Source organism: Tubulanus polymorphus, chromosome 9, assembly GCF_964204645.1.
Source record: "Tubulanus polymorphus chromosome 9, tnTubPoly1.2, whole genome shotgun sequence".
Lineage (NCBI taxonomy): Eukaryota > Metazoa > Nemertea > Palaeonemertea > Tubulaniformes > Tubulanidae > Tubulanus > Tubulanus polymorphus.
Window position 1 is genome coordinate 3,055,110 of NC_134033.1, and position 22,413 is coordinate 3,077,522.

General features: G+C 36.8%; 1 protein-coding gene across 1 annotated transcript; it reads left to right on the forward strand.

Annotated features, from left to right (window-relative positions):
• Positions 1 to 2,600: 2,600 nt before the first annotated feature.
• LOC141911225 (G-protein coupled receptor GRL101-like) lies at positions 2,601 to 4,940 on the forward strand. Its single transcript, XM_074802206.1, has 3 exons — positions 2,601 to 2,967; positions 3,562 to 3,681; positions 3,850 to 4,940. Exons 1-3 carry the CDS (start codon positions 2,601 to 2,603, stop codon positions 4,938 to 4,940), a joined length of 1,578 nt encoding a protein of 525 aa, XP_074658307.1.
• Positions 4,941 to 22,413: the final 17,473 nt, after the last annotated feature.

Sequence of the window (22,413 nt, forward strand, 5' to 3'; positions counted from 1 at the left end):
ATGGCGATTTTGACCAGTGAAACTTTACCGAGAAACTTGGAATAATAACGCAATGTGACCCAAAACACATGTTGTTTGCGCAGACACTAATTATGATGGGTGTTGAGAATTTGGGTTAAGTTTGGAACATCTTGAACTGTTATTGATATATTTATCTAATTCTAAGTCGTAAGGAGTTTAGAATTGTCGTATTGTAAACGTTCAATGTTGTAATCGATTCTCTTATATTTCAGAATGATGTGGGCGCGAATGGTTTAACAGCTAATCAATTGATCCCGAGATCAAAGAATACATTGTATCGTGTAACTACATTACAACTAAACTGGAAAGTGAACATCTACGAAGAACGGTTGAAACTAACAGTGCTATCAGAAAACTGTGATCGAGCTGGTTTTTATATATTTGATGGTAGTAATTTCACAGCTAGACGCTATGGTCCGTATTGTCCTGGTTCATACTACGGTCGATCTGTCGTCAGCCTGATTACATCAGGTGGACCGGTTACTGTAGTAGCATACGCTTATTACTATAACAATCAGTTAACAGATGGTGATCCTTTCAGATCATCTCTTCGATTTGCTCCTACTGATTGTGACGGTTACGTTCTACAGGATGAAGAACGTCAGATCAATATGACGTCACACTGTCTCGTGATTACACCTGAAAATCGACGCCTTCGCTCGAAAAATATTCACATATTATCAGAACACGAATATCAAATTGATAAATGTTTTCTCAAGATGTCTTGGCGATGTGATCAGTTTCTGAGTTTGAGTAATCAGTTTCTTAATAACAGTCTCGTATTAAACACTGTAGATTTCACAGTCGATGGGTTTGGATTCTGGCAGTATCCACTAATAGTTAAACTACGTCGTAAATGTCTAGGAGTGAAAAAAGCGGTTAGTTTTGGATTTGACAGCTCATTTCTTCCAGTTACTACTAAAGATAAATGTGGACTAGTGCAGTCACCGAACTACCCGGGTTCGGCAGGAAGTACATCAAAGTCGATTTCATATAGATTTGAAAACCCGATACAACAAAATATATTTCAATATTACAGATTTATTGTGAAATTTATTGGATCAGTATCATGTGAAACAGACAGATTCGGTCGAAAAGATCCGATCATTTTCATACAATCAATCAATTACGAACCCTTTCTTAATGGGAAATATTTCAAAACCATTGAAACTCAACATGAAACTTTAATATGTGAAAATAACGCGGTTCGTGGACTTATATTTTATAGTATATCAGATAATACTTTACGTTTTGAAGTAAACAATAGAATTCCGACATTTCAAATACAATACACTTTACACGAGTCGTTACCGATTAAACATTTCGATGATTTCTACTGTAAACAAGGATTTCAGGATTCCGGAATTTCTTGCATCAAATTCATCAGAGATGAACGTCTGAATTGGGAAAACGCTGAAATATACTGTAGACAGAGGTACGCGGGACATCTACTCAGTATCAACTCAGAACAGGAAATGATTTCAATCAAAAGATTATTCGCTACAAAACTTTTCCGAATGGCGTACACATTAAAAGCGCTCATAATGTTGATTGGATTAAAATGGAAGGTAAGACTAATGTATTCAAATATTAATTAAAATAGAAAGATTTATAAAGAAGTGATATATTTCATTTTCTTCACGAAACAGAATGATGGTTATTACACGTGGACTGACGGTAAACCATTGAGCTACACAGAGTGGTATAAACCTGTTATTAATGAAACGATACCAGAAGTTATTCGAGGATTGATATCTCCGCTAAGAAAACAACCGATAAATGACGTGAATATGCCGTGTACGGCGATGATACTGAATAATCCACGAGGATCGGCGAACTGGGTTCGATTCCCGTGTCAAATCGAGGAGACGCACACGACATTCATTTGTGAATCCGAGAGAATCGACATCAAAAACAAACACAATTCAACGATAAACGACGCGAACAATTCAACAAATACAGAACTAAATAAAACCATAGATCAAATGATTCCCGATATTACTTTGATTAATTCAACCTGTCCAAGAGGTTGGGTAACTATTTTCGGACAATGTTATCAAATACAAACCGACTGGAAAAACAATCGAGGTTTGAATATTCGGAGTGCTAGAAAAATGTGTCACAGCATCCGCGCCGAAATAGTAAGACTCACTTCAAATACTGAAAGCGATATGAACAATTTGGTCAGCGAATTTCAATATCGACATCAATATGGCGCTATACTGACAATGGACCGCGACGGATTTAAAGTTATCAAACCACTGGTGACCAGAAATGAAATTACGTATATTCAATCGGTTAAATGGATATTAAAACCTTTCGATGATACAAAAGATAAAGCGCATTCCGTGTTATGTACCTATAATGTAACTGGTGAAGAGTTGGCTTCTATAAGCGGTTGTAAATCGTGGCAGTTTGAATGTAACGATCAAAGATGTATCAGCGACCATCGTGTATGTGATACCATACACGACTGTCAACACGGTGAAGATGAACTCAATTGTACGGATATCAATTTACACAGTCAGTTCCGCTGTAACGATGGACAGGTTATATCGATTAGCGGTTTCTGCGACTTTATGAGAGATTGCGTCGATGGATCAGATGAGAACTCGTGCTATCATCCACCGTGTTTATCTACGCGATATCGCTGTTCCAATCACCAATGTATCGATAGTTATAAACGATGTGACGGACTAGCCAACTGTAAAGACGGTTCCGATGAGATCGGATGCACTGCCGAACTTTGTCAGGGTTTCTCGTGCGGGGACGGTGAATGTATTAGTTCTCAGTTGTATCGGGATGGTGTCGTGGATTGTAGCGGAAGTCTCGAAGAAGACGAACTGGTCACTAATATGACATTGAATCCCGATGTTTACTGTAATAATGGCAATCACTGTACGACTCGTTTCACAGATCTGTGTAAGGAATCGGATGAACAAAGATGTTCGTTCAATTCTCCTCGCTGTTATTCCCGACACGAAAGGTGTATTTTAGAAAGGATGCCGATTGGTTTCCCGGTATGTAGAAATCTTGAACATATACTCGCGTGTAATGACTTCGAATGCGCGGCTGGTACTGTAAAATGTCCGGCATCTTACTGTATACCGATCAGACACGTTTGTGACGGTCGATCCGATTGTCCTAATTCAGAAGATGAACGAAACTGCGAGACTTGGTCGTGTCCGGGAATGTTTAAATGTGGCAGGGAGAATCGATGTATTCCGCAATCTGAAGTTTGCGACGGTGTCGTTAATTGTAAACATAACTCAGATGACGAGTCATACTGTAAGGTCACGTGTCCTGAACGTTGTAATTGCCGGGGTCATTTCATCGATTGTGAAAATGCTCTTTTATCAGATATTACTGGTCGTTTTATACAATCAACTCGGGTTTTGATTTTGTCGAATAACCGAGTCGTATTTAACGTGTCGACGTTCAACTCTTTCATTTATCTTCGTTTTCTCGATATTTCGGACAATAATTTGTCTTACATCGTTCCAAACGCGTTTTCTAGTCTAAACAATCTATACACATTAGACCTAACTCACAACCGATTAACATCATTATCTGCTAATACATTCGCAGGTTTGATCGGTTTAAAACAACTATTTCTTATCGGAAATCCGCTGCAACATTTAGAAGACGGTAGTTTTCGAGGTCTGACGTCACTAACTAATCTTGATCTTCACGGACTTTCTATATCGGTTCTCGGTGAAAATGTATTTAAAGGTTTATCCGCATTACAGTCGTTAAATATCAGCAGTAACAAAATACATTATATTTCTAGCTATGCTTTTTCGGGATTGGTTCGACTTGAAATTTTAGACCTCGTCAACAATTTTGAAGTAATATCCGTACAAAGAAACGTTCTTGGCGATCTTACATCATTGAAATACCTCGCTTCGGATGCTTACAAATTTTGCTGCATGGCATCGAATGTTGATCGATGTCTTCCCGAAGCTGATCAATTTTCGACCTGCTCTGACCTGATGGGTAACGCTGTACTGAGAGCCATCATCTGGATGATCGCAACTTTCAGTTTTCTCGCTAACAGTATCGTTATTGCATTTCGAGTTCAAGCTTTGCGGATGGAATCCACCGGAACACGTAACACATCTTCAGATATCTTCATCATAAATATTGCCGGTTGTGATTTTCTGATGTCGGTCTATTTGTTTTTGATCGCAGGAGCTGACCACGTGTTCAAAGGCGTTTATTATCTGAATTCTGAAACCTGGACGGATAGCTCATTATGTCGTCTCGCCGGGGTTATTGTCGCCGTTTCCTGCGAAGGTTCCTTGACTTTTCTCTTAATTCTAACGCGTCAGAGATATTCAAATATCGTCAACCCGTTTTCCAGAAGTCCGATTATAACTCCGAAATACGTTATCGGTATTTGCAGCATTTGTTGGCTCGTTATAAGCACAGTTTCTATTCTACCGCTGTCATCGTCGTCTTACTTCGGAGACAATTTTTACGGTACAACCGGAGTTTGTTTGCCTATGAATTTACTGACGATCGACGTCAATGGCTGGCACTATTCATTCGCTATTTTTGCCTTGTTTAATGCGGCCGTATTGGCTACGATAATGACGACGTACGCTCAGATGTATAGACTCGTATCTGGGAGTAGGTCGGGTTCGGGAAGAGCTGATCCTACCGAACTTGTTTTGGCTCGAAGGAGTTTAGTAATCAATCTTTGTAATTTATTTTGCTGGCTACCGATAATAATCGTTCAGTTTTGCGCCGTATTTTCGGTCGAGATACCGAACCAGGTGGCCGCTTGGCTGGCCGTTCTATTTTTACCGATCAACTCGTCTCTGAATCCGCTTCTTTATACAATTCTAACTATCGATATGAAATCTATTCGCGAACGCAATAAACGACGACTAGGATTGACGACATCCAGTAAATAAACCACAGTTTGACACGAGTCCCCGTATAATGTTTGCCTATCTATAAATCGGGTTTGAACTTTGAAATCCTAAAACTCGGTTTGAGTTCGTTTGGAGTCACGTGACCGCATTAGGTGAACGAATACAATGATTCACAATAAATAAGTTTCCAGCTTCTAGGCGCCATCTTGTGGCGGTCCCTCGAGATCCCCATTGTTGCGATAATTTGCGCTCATTTTTGAAACATAAGTTTGGATTGACTATCCTACAGCTCTGCAGTTTACTGAAATTAAATCATGGTGATTAGACATTTTGACTCCACAAAATGTCTTCTCGCCATGATTCATGTGACGTGTGGAGCTCCTTAGTTTATTCCGGAAGAGTTTGAGTCTTCCGGTCGATTTGGGTTGGTTTAATCGGCACGGTAGCAATCAGAGCAATTGCGAAAGGGCGACATAAAAAAAAATACAAATACTTAAAATTCTACCGGACGATTCAAAGCGTGTTAGACCAGGGAGTGATCTCAAGGACGTTCAATTTCATGTAGAAATGCTGAATACGTCAGTATCCGCTAAGCTTTAGATTGTGGTCAAAGTGCTCAACTTGGGCTACACATAACTATTTGTAAGCTGGATTTGACCAATGTTAAGTAGGATTGATCCTCGAACTGATTCACTTCGAATCGAACGTTTTACAATTCAATTTAATTTCGTGATTTCAAAGGCCGAGGACAATAATAACAGGACACGATATAAACAGATTACGTCATGGTTCAATGGACACGACGACCACCACTGGCTAGATATAATACCAGGCTGACCCTGTACATCTTAACTTCAATATCTTAGCGAATATATTTCACTGTATGAAGTAGATCGCGTTGAAATGATATGTTTATGCAACGCCTCAAATCCTTTTGAAAATAACATGAATTAGATGAAACACTAGTTTGCAATACTTTCATTAAATCGAATTTTCATTGTCTATAACCCGAATTATCATCCATGTTAATTCGAAGAAAAATTTTTAAGAGCGTTTTCAGTTGATTCTATGAAGTTTATGTAAATTAGGAACTTCGATGTTTAATAACAACTAGAGAAATTTATTACAATTTTTATTGTAATGAATGAATATCTAAATCACTTACCAGCTCAAAAACTCGGAAAATCTCCCATTACGAACCCGCTTGCTTCTATTCGTCTTTATCAATATAGTACATTTGCATTGAATTAGACCGTACGGTGCTGCCACCGAGGTATAGTGTCGTTTCTGTGAACCAAATGGCAGCTTTTTCAATCGAGAGGTTTACAGTTATGGGTCTAGAGGGACCAAAGGTGTTAGGGTCCAGTGCTTGCATGCTCGAATCCTAATATTTGCAATCGTGTCGGATTTTTCCAAGTCCAGCGGATTGGCGCGTGTAAATTCATAAACCGTCCAAACTGACCGATTCAAACGTCTCGAATATGAGAAAGAGTCACCACAAGTGATAAAAGTCGATATTACTCATTCGAAGAAAACTCATTGTAGAAACAACGATGAAATAAACAAAGCAGGGCCAAGCCCAATGGGCTTCATTTGAATCAACTTTTGATTGTTGCTAAAAATTTCATGAAACGATCGAAAGGTTTTAACGTCAATCATATTTATTTTCATACAACAATTATAGAAAATGCCAGATAACGTGCTGGAGGAATCATAATGTAAGTTTCTCTGTAAGAAACTCTACTCTATTTTACGATAGGACCTTAATTAAATCGCTATCACATGAAGCACTGAATAATATACAACGGTGAAAAGGTTGCTATTAACTAAACTTATTAACAATTGTAGAGTAATAACATGATGATGAACATGTAATGTCGTTTTATTCTTATGACAACTATTATACGTTGCTAAATGACAGGTATTATACTGAAAGAATTTATCATATATCGAAGTTCATCATGATCAAACACATCCATCTTTAATTTCTTTAATAACATTATTTCTATTAGAAAAATATTATTTTGCAATCTTTACCGCGTCTTAACAAAGATTTTCAAACATAATAGATTCGCGTGAAATAAATATTCTGACGTTTTTTCTTCCAGCTTTGAAAAACATAAAAAAATAATTATACTATCAATGAAAAATAAACAATGATATCGATGATTTTAAGTTTATAACTGTTTTACATTCGTATAAATAGTATCAACCCGATTTTATTCTCCAGAGCACCCCTAAAACAATTAATACAAAATGCCAGGTGAGTGCTCAATGAATTATAAGTTCTTCTAACATTTGGGTTCTATTTAAAAAACAGCCCAACCATGGGACGTATACTATAGGACAATTTACTAATTAACACTGTTCATATATTCCTCATTTATCAAGGAACAGTTCATCTATATTAGACAGGACCTTAATCAGATCGGTATTTTATGAACCACTGAAAACCACAACATTGAAAACCAGAGAAATGGTAAAATGCGAAAATAGTTTGTCGTATGAATTGAATCGTCGAAACTTAATTCAATCGTGGACGTATGAACTAGTTTATGAGTCTATTGATAGATAAATACCACAACCGGTGACAATTCTATGGATAATCAGCCCCGGTTTGAACCTCGAAATCCTAAAACTTGGTTGAGTTCGTTTGGAGTCACGTGACCGCATAAGATGAACGAATACTATGAGATAAGTTTACGGCAGGGCAAAATTACTCCGATTATCATAAGTACCGTACATTTTGGTTTTTTGTTATATCTAATTCACAACTTGCTTGAATTGGTAGTAATTTTACCGGAGTCGTGTTTTCCAAATTACTAACTCGTAAAAACCTTTAAAATTATTTCTAACTGAGAAGGATTAATCTTACACTTAATATCTAATACTTTAACATCTATATCCCCAAGATTCTTGCGTAAATATAAGCAGGTCTGATTGGAGCGAGAGGGAATCATCCGTTTGAAACTAGGATTTAGGGTTTCATGGATACAAAATTCCCCTAATTCGAAGGCGTTATATTTCTAAATAGTAATCTACGATTCAACCTTCAAACATTTGAAAAATCGTCAATTAGTCAATTAGTTCCGAAAGAAGAATTGAGTTTAACAATGATTTAAGTCACTCGATGAAAATGATACGGATTAAGAATTCATGTCTCTCGCGAGGACGCTGTTAGTTAGATTTATCAATATTAACTGTTTCTACCACGAGAGACGAAGCACCTCCCACCAGAAATATAACATCGTAATGCATAAACACAGTTGATTGGGGAATATTGCGATAGAACACGTTCCCAAATGTTTTGATACTTTCTCAGTTTGTATCAAAAATATTGCCAATTTCTGGTCCTTGAGTCCTGAAAAATGATAAATTTACAGCGCAAAATCGTACAAACGTGTCAATTATACTTCTAAACACTTTATTTGCGGACCAGTTTATGAATTGAGCGTGGGCCATAGAGCGCTATATCCGCCTGTGATCTCGACTTTCAATTTATTACGTAAGCTATTCGTGAACAAAATGCGGCCGGCGCACAATAGAAACTTCGCTCTATGTATTCTTTCATTACCACCGACAAAGAGGACCGATATTTCGCAAATTGGATTCGGGAGGTTTAAACCTCCCAAGGTCAAATGACTAAAATTGTGACCTTCGTGGAGATTATCTAAAAAGCCGATGGTAATCAAATTTAGCAGAACTTTTTACCCAAACGTTCAATGGTTTGAAAATCTTTCAATGGCATTCCTAAGTATTTGATGAAAGTTGAGAAATCATAAGATATTCATATAACCATGGACTCTAAAACCTAAATCGTTTAAGAGTCCCTGATATAAAAAAAAACTTCGCATAACGAAGAAGCAAAAATTCGAATCTGATTCATCTGTTTGGAATTGATTCTTATGAAATGGAAACAAATGTGTGAGCACTACTCATTGATTCGTTCATTATTGTACAATATGTTTTATTTGTTGACCGTAAGACGTTGACATTATGTCAATTTCATTCAATTTACTTTGCGGCTTTACAACGGCTATTTCACTGGTTCTGCGTGATGAGATAATTCTGATTAAAGTTATTGTATTAATTTCTACATGTATATACGTAATGATACTCTTTCTGAATAAAAGATGCACGTTATTCGAATCCCCACCATTGTTCTCTACAATGTACGTTAATCAAACTCACGATAAAACCAGAGCCAAAACCATGGACTCAAAAACGAAGAATCCGTGGTCAAACATACAATTCTAATTTCCCCGTTAGTTCACTGATGCCGTCAGTTTCTATCGAATGCAAGGATTCTAGCCAGCAGAGAGGCGCATGTACACATCCATTGGCATACTTAGTTATAGTACAACATAAACAATAATCAAGGTTCGAGCCAATGTCAGAAACTAGAATATGTTCTTTCATCAAATACAAATAACTCAGCAGTAGTCAGTTAGTTGAATTTGTTTGACTTGTTTTATATTTCATCAATCAATCTATTTCATTTTATCATAAAGTACAAACTAAACGCTTGAATAGCTTATAACACGACCAGGTATGAATTAGAATAGATTGGCTTAATATTTCGAATGCAAATTTGGCGATTAAGCAATCGGAAATTCGAAGTGCTTGAGAAATTTTTCAATACGCCCATTACTTCGAATAGCGATAAGTTCATTGACACATGTGACAATTGTTTTGTTACTTTCGATAGCGATTCGAATAAGCTATGCGACAGCTAACGACAGCACAATCGCAATATCAACAGAAGTTAATTTTATCCTACATGATGAGGCTAAATTCAGTGAAAACGATCGTGTTCTGAAATATATATTTTCCTGGATACATTTTGTTTATTGTAGCTATTCTATGCGGTTTTATACATTAAGCTGCTATAACATATTGACCGTTTTCAAGAACCCAAAAATTACAATTTTCTGGAAATCTGTTTTTTTTCAAAAACAACCCAAACCCGAAATTGTGTACAGTTAGTACGCAGCGTATATACTGTCGGATAAGAGAATATTGAAAAAACATAGAAAAAGTTCAGTGAAAGAAAATAAGCTCGGCAGTGACAAATTGTCATTTCATCCCCTTCACGTGATTAATTGATGCCCAAATATGTTCTACCGTGAAAACTCTGCATTTAGCATCAAACGAATTTTTGTATACGTATCTCAGGATGCATGCTCTTCAAAAAGGTAGCCTATTAGGAAAAAACTTACCCGGTAAAATCCTAATTTGTCCTAAACGATATTCCAACTATTATTTTGTTAATTATTCAACTATCATCACTAACTGGGTAAGTTAGTTGAACTTGCATAAAGATATATAATTAGGGACACATCAATTTCACACCATTCAATATCATAAGGGAACAAAATTCTTAGAAACTTGGTTAATGGTAGTTCTTAAGACTAGGTTTTGTTTCCGGAATTTACTAAATGTACCAATTCTAATAATTCACTCATTGAAGCTTCTATACATTAGAAGCGAAAGCTCGTGCGTCGAAATAAATAGTTAACCTTTAAAGTACTACTCGTCTCTTCATTTAAATTCAAATAATATAAGTCTTTATTGATTCTTTTTTGATGGAATATGCATAACTTTTCTGGGCAAATTTCTATATTCTGTCAAGTCATGGACTCTAAAACGATTTAGACATTAAAACGTTTTAGAGTCCATGGTCAAGGTATTTTGGCTATAACGAATATAACTAACTCCCTGGGGCAACGATGTGGCTGATGAAATGATCTCTCCCATTGTAATCCCACCATTTAATTACTCATTGTATAACAATTCTCACAATTAAGCCTCGGACTCTTAAACGAATTATGAGTGCATGCTCATTTGTTTAGTATAGTGCATGCTTTAGCTCTGATCAGGGAAGTGTGCTTCCCTGCTCTGATATAGAGCATATTGTCTTGATTTAGAACATGTATGCATAAACTCTAGGCTGCAAAGAAATACGTTTTCGGCGGCTCTAATCGAGTTAAATCTTTCGTGATAGATTAACACAGAGAGGCGGCACCCAATCGCTGCTTATTGACATTAGGCACAAGTCACTGTTATGTTCATTAGTAAAACTAATATAGAATGAATAAGTGAGGAGGGAAAATGTATAAATTAAATTTATAAATGAATTTATAAGAATTTAGCATGCATCGGAGTGCACTCAAATTGGATTATTACAAAATAACTCACTTCAAAATTTATGATATTGTTTCATTGATATTTATTACTTTAAAGCAATTCACTTTAAGAACTTTGGTCAACAATAAGTCTGTCCTGCAAATCAAATCATCGGGAGACAAAATACTGTTTCAAAAAATTATATTGCTAATACATTCCTAATCTTAACCTCTCGCCATAAACCTACTGGATTTAGGGCCTGGGGCATTTTAGATGGTTGTAGGTAAAAATCCCCTAGGTGAAATCCTCACTTGGCGATTTTTCAAGAACATTTGAAAGCACGATATTTATTCAAACATATTCATCCACAATACAACTGCAATATATATTTAGCTGTGCATTGATCTCTTTTGTTGAAATAAATCTTTGAATAAATTCATAGAATAAATGAAATTAATGAACTTTTTATTCATACTATCTTTTCATATTTTATTCATACTATCTTTTAATTCGAACTAAATAACTCTTGTTGTATAGTATGCTTATGATATGGTTCGATTTACGTATCAATATTTTCATGTTGACGGGGGCCTGATGATGGCTAATAGCATTAGCCGAAACATTGCTCGTAGAACATTTGATTTTTAGCTGAATTCATTGTGGGATTTGTCTCGTTATTCACCATACACGGTTATTGTGTATTTTCTTCTCATTTTCATGTTGGTTTTGAACAACTTAAATTTTGCGATTCTAATCCCTTATTAACTTTAGATGACAGTAATACCTTCAATTTACATGTAAAATATGATCACTGCTGAAAGTGTAATAAGGAATATATATTTACTCCAGTGACAATATTTTGATTCAAAGATTTAATTCAATCATCTAGTCCGAGTCTGTATGGTAAAACTTCTGGCTAACCAAGAGCTAACCGAATACCGACAATAGAAGGTGGTCGCTTAAAAATTAGTTAATTTATGCAACAGGAATCTATCTTGATTTCAAGGGCACTTCAATTAATCGTTTCAATAGTGACCACTGTAAATTAGCCAGTAGTTTAAATGACCGAATTCAATCAACCGATTCGTATCCTAAGAATGAGAATTGTATCTAACCACAGTAGTTAATCTTCATCAAACGTTCGGTCATCATATTATACATCTATACATCATTACTATCATCTTCAGTTAATAGAAGTGCAATAAAATCTAGAATCTATGAGTTGAGTTTTTTTTGAACATAATAAATTGTGTTGATTTTATGTTAGTTAAATCAAATATTGGGAATATTTTACCGGGGGATTTTTACTTTGGGGATAATAAGCTAAATTATTTTATATCATCGGTTTTCATTAAGAAAAAAAAAACAACTATTAATCTTAACTACACTTATATTCCTTTTGGAGCATTGAGATTCTTTCATTGAATTTAATATGTTATTTCGTACAATAGTTCATCACAGTGCGTCATTCACGCTTAAATGTACAAAACTTCTTTACAGAGTTCAAAATATAAACCAACAATCTCATCTCAAGCATGTACTAGCGCTGACGTTATGGGATAAAACCAAGTCTCGATTCTTGCCTAAAATGTGGGTACATTCATTCATATCAGGACTAAAATACGCTTATATGAATATCTTGCATGATATCATTTTACATTACGGGTGTCTCATAGGCCTGGTTTTACTTGTACATTGTCATCAATTGATTAAACATCCCAAGTAACTTCTTTATTTACTTATGGCTTAATCACTGGTATTCAATAGCTAGTCGGCTATAGAAAGACTAACCCGATAAAATTCCATTAACCGTTCGTCCAGAGTCGAACACTCGCGCGTTAATTCGCAACGATTTTAAAGAAAGAAAATGATTGCATGAAATCTACTTTTCGTATCAATCGGCGTCCAATCTGTTAAACCATCCTAAACACAGTAGTGTAGTAGTTTGTGTCTATTTGCTTTTGCTGATGTCATTTAACATAACAATGGAAATGTATTCGTTTATTTGGAAATTATATGAAGATATGGAGTAATCATGTGACAAATCAAATTATTACTGCAAGGCAAAACATAGCGCACTTCAGATATATGATATGGCCTTAAAGACTTTTCATATAATAACAGTCCAGTTTAACGTCTATTGATATGAATAGTCCAGTTTTGATATGACTGTCGCAACAGTTGGAATAAAACCTATGAAATATAGGGGCATTTATCTCATGAAATTTAGATTTGAGATAATTGTATTGTATTGTATGAGGATTAAACACTTGAATGGCTGGTGATTATTTGTGATGAAGTTATCAGTGAGATGGACTGTTGATGTAGCCTTGATTGAGGCACTCGGGTCAGATAATATTTTTAGATAAAACAGTGCATTTGTTAAAGCAGAACACATGATTTTAAACTAAATATAAGTAGCTAAACCGTTAATTTTCATTCCTAACTTTTCATCACTCCCGATTATCAAATATATTTCAACAGTTTGATTAACGGATAGTTGCAGTTAACAACATTTCCATCTGATAGAGAAGGTATACAGGTATACAGAGGAACAAGAAAAGAACATCCAACTAGACACTGAAAAATCTTTATTCGGGTTTTTTACCAGGGGCCTTTACCTTGGGGTATATTTAACTAGGGGATTTTTTAATGAAAGGGACCTTTACGGGGCGAGTTTTTACCCGATCACATCGATTATTGAATGACATGTTCGATAAATCATGACAAAAACTGGTATCACTGGTACAATTTGCTAATTTTCGCTGTTCGGGTGGTTCTGTAGACTATTGGCTATACCGTTGGTAACTGACTAGCTATTTGTATCACTGATCGGACTGTGAAAATATAGCTTTGACAAAACCACAACGAGAAATGAAGCAAATGCAATATTTTACTCGAAAACGAGCTTAACCATGGAATCAGTAACGTTTTTTTACATTCCATGGCTGAAATGACGCTATTGAAAAAATCAATGAGAAATACTGCCTCCGATTTTTATGACGAAAATATTGGAATGAATTCCGAACAGAATCCAATCAGGTTGTTCTTATTGGTATTGTGTATACATTTCATTTATTAGATATTTCAAGTAATTCGTGTAATTAGGAAAGACTCGATCCAATAATGGGTTTTTCTTTCGGTTTTACGTAATTTACAACTTACCAAATATGGACTACATGGTTTGACATTAAAACCAGTGAGCATTATGGTATCAAGTTCAACAAAAATTGATAACGATCGGCCTTTCGTAGAATCTCCCTGAAGGTCACAATTTTAGTAAATTGACCTTGGGAGGTTTAAACCTCCCGAATCCAATTAGCAAAATATTGGTCCTCTATGTCGGCGACAATAAAACTACCCTGCGCGTAACTTTCTATTGTGCGCCTGCCGCGTTTTGGGCACGAGTAGCTTACGTAATCTTAATTGAAAGTTGAGATCACAGGCAGATATTGAGGTCTATGGCCCACACATAACATCATAAATTGGTCAGGAAATAAAGTGTTTTGTGGTATAGATGACACGTTTGTACGATTTTACACTGTAAATTTATCATTTTTCAGGACTTAAGGACCAAAAATCGGCAATATTTTTGATACAAACTGAGAAAGTATCAAAACATTTGAGAACGCGTTATATATGTTCTTTTTCACGGACCGATTATAAACCAGTGTTGAAATAATACAATATCAAAAAGTTCTTTAATATATCTGAGTTAAACCTATTATCAAAAGACGATAATTTCGTACCAGAGGAACAAATTATATCGGATACTTAAAAGTTGAATCTACCGCTGGCGCCAACTTATTCTCAATAATCATTATTAAGACACACAAACATTTCCCCAACTATCGGTGACCGAACATATAAGATCATCATTTTTTGCCATCATACGTGTAGGCGTTCCAAAACAGAGGGACACAAATGGGAAAAAAATTAATTTTTTTTATTATTAGAGTATTCAACACAAAAAACATCAAAGGACCGCAAAAAAACAAAAATTATTGGAAATTGTGATTAAGTTGATTCAAATAATGGAAAAAATGAAAAAGAACTAGTTTTCGCAAATCATGAGATTGAAAATTAAGATGAACATAACTTTTATAAGTTACTGGATTGAAACCAGGACGGGAATAACAGAATTTTCTTTTGTCGAAAAATTGTGCCGAAAAGAGGAGTGAGGAATGAAAACAATTCAGTACGATGAATTTTGCTGATCCGTGTCCCAAGTAAAAATGCTGAACGGACTATAATGCGGATGTACATAGATTGAGTCAAATCAAACGTTTTTAAATGATGATCATAAGTTTCTGAATTATCAATTCACCTCATTTATTATTGGTTGGACTTTCGTCGCGTTCACACTACGAACCAGTTAGACCGTTCTAAACGGGTCCGTGTCCGGAACAGGACAAATTTAGAACGGACCGAATCATAGTGCGCGAGTCAGATTCTCGCCGGGGTTATTGTAACCGTTTCCTAACTAAAGATTCCGAACATTTCTCTGTTTCGATTCTACCGCTGTCATCGTCGTCTTACTTGGTTAGTGTTGGTTTTCCGAGTGAGCACCGAACAAGTCCTTACCCGCCACAATCAGATATCCACGCGCTTCACTTAGCTTCAACTCAGTTATTATATTGACTGTAGAGTGTGAATCGTAAAAACATGTTGACGAAATAGTTTACAGAGACGCAGAATATTTTGAGGTAAAGATAGAAAATGTTATCGAATATTATCACAAACTGAACGCAGTTCGGGAGCGACAGTAAATATTTTTAGAGAAATAATTGCACATGATTATAGACACGATATATTAAAACACGTCTAAATTTAGAAACCGCGGTAATTATTGCGAAACCGAGCGCAGGTGAAAGTAACAGAAATACGAGACTGGCGCCAGTTTGATGGGAGATCTTTTTACAAAATAATTGGACTCGGTCATTTCGTCAACATCAATTCTGACATTCTGACAACTCGTCATTACTTTGCAGCGACTCTTATGAGAAATATCGCGCAAACTTGGAAATAGTTAGAAATGTGTTTGTTTTGAAGCGTGAATTGTGTTCAATATGCAGCGAATGAAAGCGTTGTTCGTAGTTTTACTGATCGCTTGCGGAGACTGTATATTTACGCGGGCTGATCGCGCAAACTCTGTCGAGGAAGCCGCGTCTGTTACAGTCAGTTCATCTTGTAACAACACTCAATACTCCGTCGATTCTACGTCTGGTTACATCGTTTCACCGAACTATCCGTCGTTAGTGCGCGGTGTTGAATGTCGTTGGTTCGTCAACAGCTCTTTACCGGGAAGTTTTCTCGTTCAAGTTTACTACGACATCGAGCCGTCGATATTCTGTAACGAAAACTACCTTCTCATCGGTGAGTCCGAAAACAAACTCTGCGCTACCGGAAGAAAACAACTAGATATCTGCAGTAACGATTTGATTTCGTTGTTGTTTAGGAGTAACGTCGATGGAGCACGAGGTAGTCGGGTTTATATCATATATCGTTTTGAAGAACAGAGTCGCTTGAAAATCGTACATAAATGCTCAAAGCGTGCGGTTAAAGAATTACCAACTCAAACAGGTTATGAATTCATGATTTCTACCCGGCGATGTAAATTGTTGTTAGAATGGATCGGGATGCCAGACGGGTTTGCAATGAATTTAACGTTTATAGAGATAGATTTCAGATTATATCCCGGTGAGGATCCGATGAAAACTCGTCCTCAAATTTACGACGGATGGAACAGCACCAGTGAACCTATAGCTCTTATACGAGAACAAACCGGACATCCGCCTTCATCGTTTTATACTAAAACTAATAAAGCACGTATTGATTTTTTGTCAAGTAGAGTTAAGTCGCAGTTACTCGTGCAAGTTTACAAAATATCAGATTGGAAAATCTCTAACCCGTTAATTCAAGTCTATGATAAATCAGGACTGCTCACTACAATTGATGGAATACCACATATAGTAACTCAGTCTAAACACTTATACTGCTGGTCTATCACAGTCGATGTTCTGCAGTACGTCGTCTTCAACTGGACACGTGATCTCGTCTCGTCACCAGGTGTCGTTGGTGTATATAAACAGGAAGGGTTACGTATTGTGAGAACTGATATTGTACTCAGTTTTAACCATCTTAAATCTCTGAGTGTAAAATCAGACGGATCTCTCGTGATTCTGTGCGTTTTTACGACATCGGATTTTGTAAGATCGAATTTGAAAATAGAATTTGAGGTGAAATCAATGACAATATCAGACGTCTACGTCAACAAGCCATGGATACGGGTAAGTTTGTTATAATGATTTGTAAATTGGGTTCGTGTAATAGAATCATTGTAAATTGTTGTATTGTTCAACGTGATAAAACTACGCAATAAATCGCGAGAGACGAATGAAATATAAGTCCCACAATCACAGCATCAAAACAGATTTTAAAACTACTAAAATTTATTCAAAACCTCAAATTTTCGGTTTTATGCTAAAAACTATTTTCAAGAATGCACATAAAAACTAGGTGATATTGACCAGAGAGGAAACAGGGACAAACATTTTATTATGGGGGGGGGGATTGTAAACGTAAAAATTGATAGTAAACGTTCAATGCTGTTATCAATTCTCTTATATTTCAGAATGATGCAGGCGTGACATCAATATCGGCTGTTCACTTGTTCCCGAAATCAAAGAATACATTGTATCGTGTAACTACATTACAACTAAACTGGAAAGTGAACATCTATGAAGAACAGTTGAAACTATCAGTGCTATCAGAAAAATGTGATCGAGCTGGTTTTTATATGTTTGATGGTAGTAATTTCACAGCTAGACGCTATGGTCCGTATTGTCCTGGTTCATACTACGGTCGATCTGTCGTCAGCCTGATTACATCAGGTGGACCGGTTACTGTAGTAGCATACGCTTAATACAATGACAATCAGTTAACAGTCGGTGATCCTGTCTGGTCATCTCTACAATTTGCTCCTACTGATTGTGACGGTTATGGTCTACAGGAAGAAGAACGTCAGATCAATATGACGTCACACTGTCTCGTGATTACACCTGAAAATCGACGCCTTCGATTGAAAAATATTCACATATTATCAGAACACGAATATCAAATTGACCGATGTTTTCTCAAGATGTTCTTGCGATGTGATCAGTTTCTGAGTTTGAGTAATCAGTTTCTTAATAACAGTCTCGTATTAAACACTGTAGATTTCACAGGTAATGAGTTTGGATTCTGGCAATATCCACTAATAGTTGAACTACGTCGTAAATGTCTAGGAGTGAAAAAATCGGATAGTTTTGGATTTGCCGGTTCCCGTCTCCCAGTTACTACTAAAGATAAATGTGGACTCGTGCAGTCACCGAACTACCCGGGTTTGGCAAACCCTACATCAAAATCTATTTCCTATAAATTTGAAAACCCGATACAACAAAAAATATTTCAATATTACAGATTTATCGTCAAATTCATTGGACCCGTATCATGTGAAACAGACAGATTCGGTCGAAATGATCCGATCATTTTGATACAATCAATAAATTACGAACCATTTCTTAATGGGAAATATTTCAAAACCATAGAAACTCAACGTGAAACGAAAACATGTGAAAATAACGCGGTTCGTGGAATTATATTTTATAGTTTAACAGATAATACTTTGCGTTTTGAAGTAAACAATTTCATTCCGACATTTCAAATACAATACACTTTACACGAGTCGTTACCGATTAAACATTTCGATGATTTCTACTGTAAAGAAGGATTTCTGGATTCCGGAATTTCCTGCATCAAATTCATCAGAGATGAACGTCTGAATTGGGAGAACGCTGAAATATACTGTAGACAGAAGTACGCGGGACATCTACTCAGTATCAACTCAGAACAGGAAATGATTTCCATCAAAAGATTATTCGCTACAGAACTTCTCCGAATGGCGTACACATTAAAAGCGCTCATAATAATGGTTGGATTAAAATGGAAGGTAAGACTAATGTATTCAAATATGAATTAGAATAGGATGATTTTTAAAGATTATGATATGTTTCATTTTGTTCACGAAACAGAATGATGGTTATTACACGTGGACTGACGGTAAACCATTGAGCTACACAGAGTGGTATAAACCTGTTATTAATGAAACGATACCAGAAGTTATTCGAGGATTGATACCTCCGCTAAGAAAACAGCCGATAAATGACGTCAATATGCCGTGTTCGGCGATGATACTGAATAATCCACGAGGATCAGCGAACTGGGTTCGATTCCCGTGTCAAATCGAGGAGACGCATACGACATTCATTTGTGAATCTGAGAGAATCGACTTCAAAAACAAACACAATTCAACGATAAACGATGCGAACAATTCAACAAATACAGACTTAAATAAAACCATAGATCAAATGATTCCCGATAATACTCTGATTAATTCAACCTGTCCAAGAGATTGGGTAACTATTTCCGGACAATGTTATCAAATACTAACCGACTGGAAAAACAATCGTGGTTTGAATATTCGGAGTGCTAGAGAAATGTGTCACAGCATCCGCGCCGAAATAGTAAGAAACAACTTAAATATAGAAAGTGATATGAACAATTTGATCAACAAATTTCAATATCGCCATCAATATGGCGCTATACTGACAATGGACCGCGACGCATTTAAAGTTATCAAACCACTGGTGACCAGAAATGAAATTACTTATATTCAATCGGTTAAATGGTTATTGAAACCTTTCGATACAAAAGATAAAGTGCATTCCGTGTTGTGTAACTATAATGTAACTGGTGAAGAGTTAGCTTCTATAAGCGGTTGTAAATCGTGGCAGTTTGAATGTAACGATCAAAGATGTATCAGCGACCATCGCGTATGTGATACCAGACACGACTGTCAACACGGTGAAGATGAACTCGATTGTACGGATATCAATTTACACAGTAAGTTCCGCTGTAACGATGGACAGGTTATATCGATTAGCGGTTTCTGTGACTTTATTAGAGATTGCGTCGATGGCTCGGATGAGAACTCGTGCTATCATCCACCGTGTTTATCTACGCAATATCGCTGTTCCAATCACCAATGCATCGATAGTTATAAACGATGTGACGGACTAGCCAACTGTGAAGACGGTTCCGATGAGATCGGATGCACTGCCGAAATTTGTCAGGGGTTCTCGTGCGCGGACGGTAAATGTATTAGTTCTCAGTTGTACCGGGATGGTGTCGTGGATTGTAGCGGAAGTCTCGAAGAAGACGAATTAGTCACTAATATTACAGTGAATCCCGAGGTTTACTGTAATAATGACAATCACTGTACGACTCGTTTCACAGATCTGTGCAAGGAATCGGATGAACAAAGATGTTCGTTCTATTCTCCTCGCTGTTATTCCCGATACGAAAGGTGTATTTTAGAAAGGATGCCGATTGGTTTTCCGGTATGTAGAAATCTTGAACATATACTCGCGTGTAATGACTTCGAATGCGCGGCTGGTACTGTAAAATGTCCGGCATCTTACTGTATACCGATCAGACACGTTTGTGACGGTCGATCCGATTGTCCTAATTCTGAAGATGAACGAAACTGCGAGACTTGGTCGTGTCCGGGAATGTTTAAATGTGGCCAGGAAAACCGATGTATTCCGCAATCTGAAGTTTGCGACGGAGTCGTAAATTGTAAACATAACTCGGATGACGAGTCATTCTGTAAGGTCACGTGTCCTGAGCGTTGTAATTGCCGGGGTCATTTCATCGATTGTGAAAATGCTCTATTATCAGATATTACTGGTCGGTTTATAGAATCAACTCGGGTTTTGATTTTGTCGAATAACCGAGTCGTATTTAACGAGTCGACGTTCAACTCTTTCATTTATCTTCGTTTTCTCGATATTTCGGACAATAATTTGTCTTACATCGTTCCAAACGCGTTTTCTAATCTAAATAATCTATACGCATTAGACCTTACACACAACCGCTTAACATCATTATCTGCTAATACATTCGCAGGTTTGATCGGTTTAAAACAACTATTTCTTATCGGAAATCCGCTGCAACATTTAGAAGACGGTAGTTTCCGAGGTCTGGCGTCACTGATTGTTTTCGATCTTCACCGACTTTCTATATCGGTTCTCGGTGAAAATGTATTTAAAGGTTTATCCGCAATACAGTCGTTAAATATCAGCAGTAACAGAATTCGTTATATTTCTAGCTATGCTTTTTCTGGACTGACTAAACTAGAAATTCTAGACCTCGTCAACAATTCCGAAGTAATATTTGTAAAAAGAAACGTTCTTGGCGATCTTACATCATTGAAATACCTCGCTTCGGATGCTTACAAATTTTGCTGCATGGCACCGAATGTTGACCGATGTCTTCCCGAAGCTGATCAATTTTCGACCTGCTCTGACCTGATGGGTAACGCTGTACTGAGGGCCATCATCTGGATGATCGCATCTTTCAGTTTTCTCGCTAACAGTATCGTTATTTTATTTCGCGTTCAAGCTTTGCGGATGGAATCCTCCGGAACACGTAACACATCTTCAGATGTCCTCATCATAAATATTGCCGGTTGTGATTTTCTGATGTCGGTCTATTTGTTTTTGATCGCAGGAGCTGACCACGCGTTCAAAGGCGTTTATTATCTGAATTCTGAAACCTGGACGGATAGCTCATTATGTCGTCTCGCCGGGGTTATTGTCACCGTTTCGTGCGAAGGTTCCTTAACTTTTCTCTTAATTCTAACGCGTCAGAGATATTCAAATATCGTCAACCCATTTTCTAGAAGTCCGATTATAACTCCGAAATACGTTATCGGTATTTGCTGCATTTGTTGGCTCGTTATAAGCACGGTTTCTATTCTACCGCTGTCATCGTCGTCTTACTTCGGAGACAATTTTTACGGTACAACTGGAGTTTGTTTGCCTATGAATTTACTGACGATCGACGTCAATGGCTGGCACTATTCATTCGCTATTTTTGCCTTGTTCAATGTGGCCATATTGGCTACGATAATGACGACGTACGCTCAGATGTATAGACTCGTATCTGGGAGTAGGTCGGGTTCGGGTAGAGCCGATCCTACCGAACTGGTTTTAGCTCGAAGGAGTTTAGTAATCAATCTGTGTAATCTATTTTGCTGGCTACCGATAATAATCGTTCAGTTTTGCGCCGTATTTTCGGTCGAGATACCGAACCAGGTGGCCGCTTGGCTGGCCGTTCTATTTTTACCGATCAACTCGTCTCTGAATCCGCTTCTTTATACAATACTGACGATCGACATGAAATCAATTAGAACGAGATATAAACGTCAACAAAAGAAGTAGATTAAGAACACTTCAATAGCAATAAAGGAGCTTTTAAACGAATCGTTTTAGTGTTCATGGTC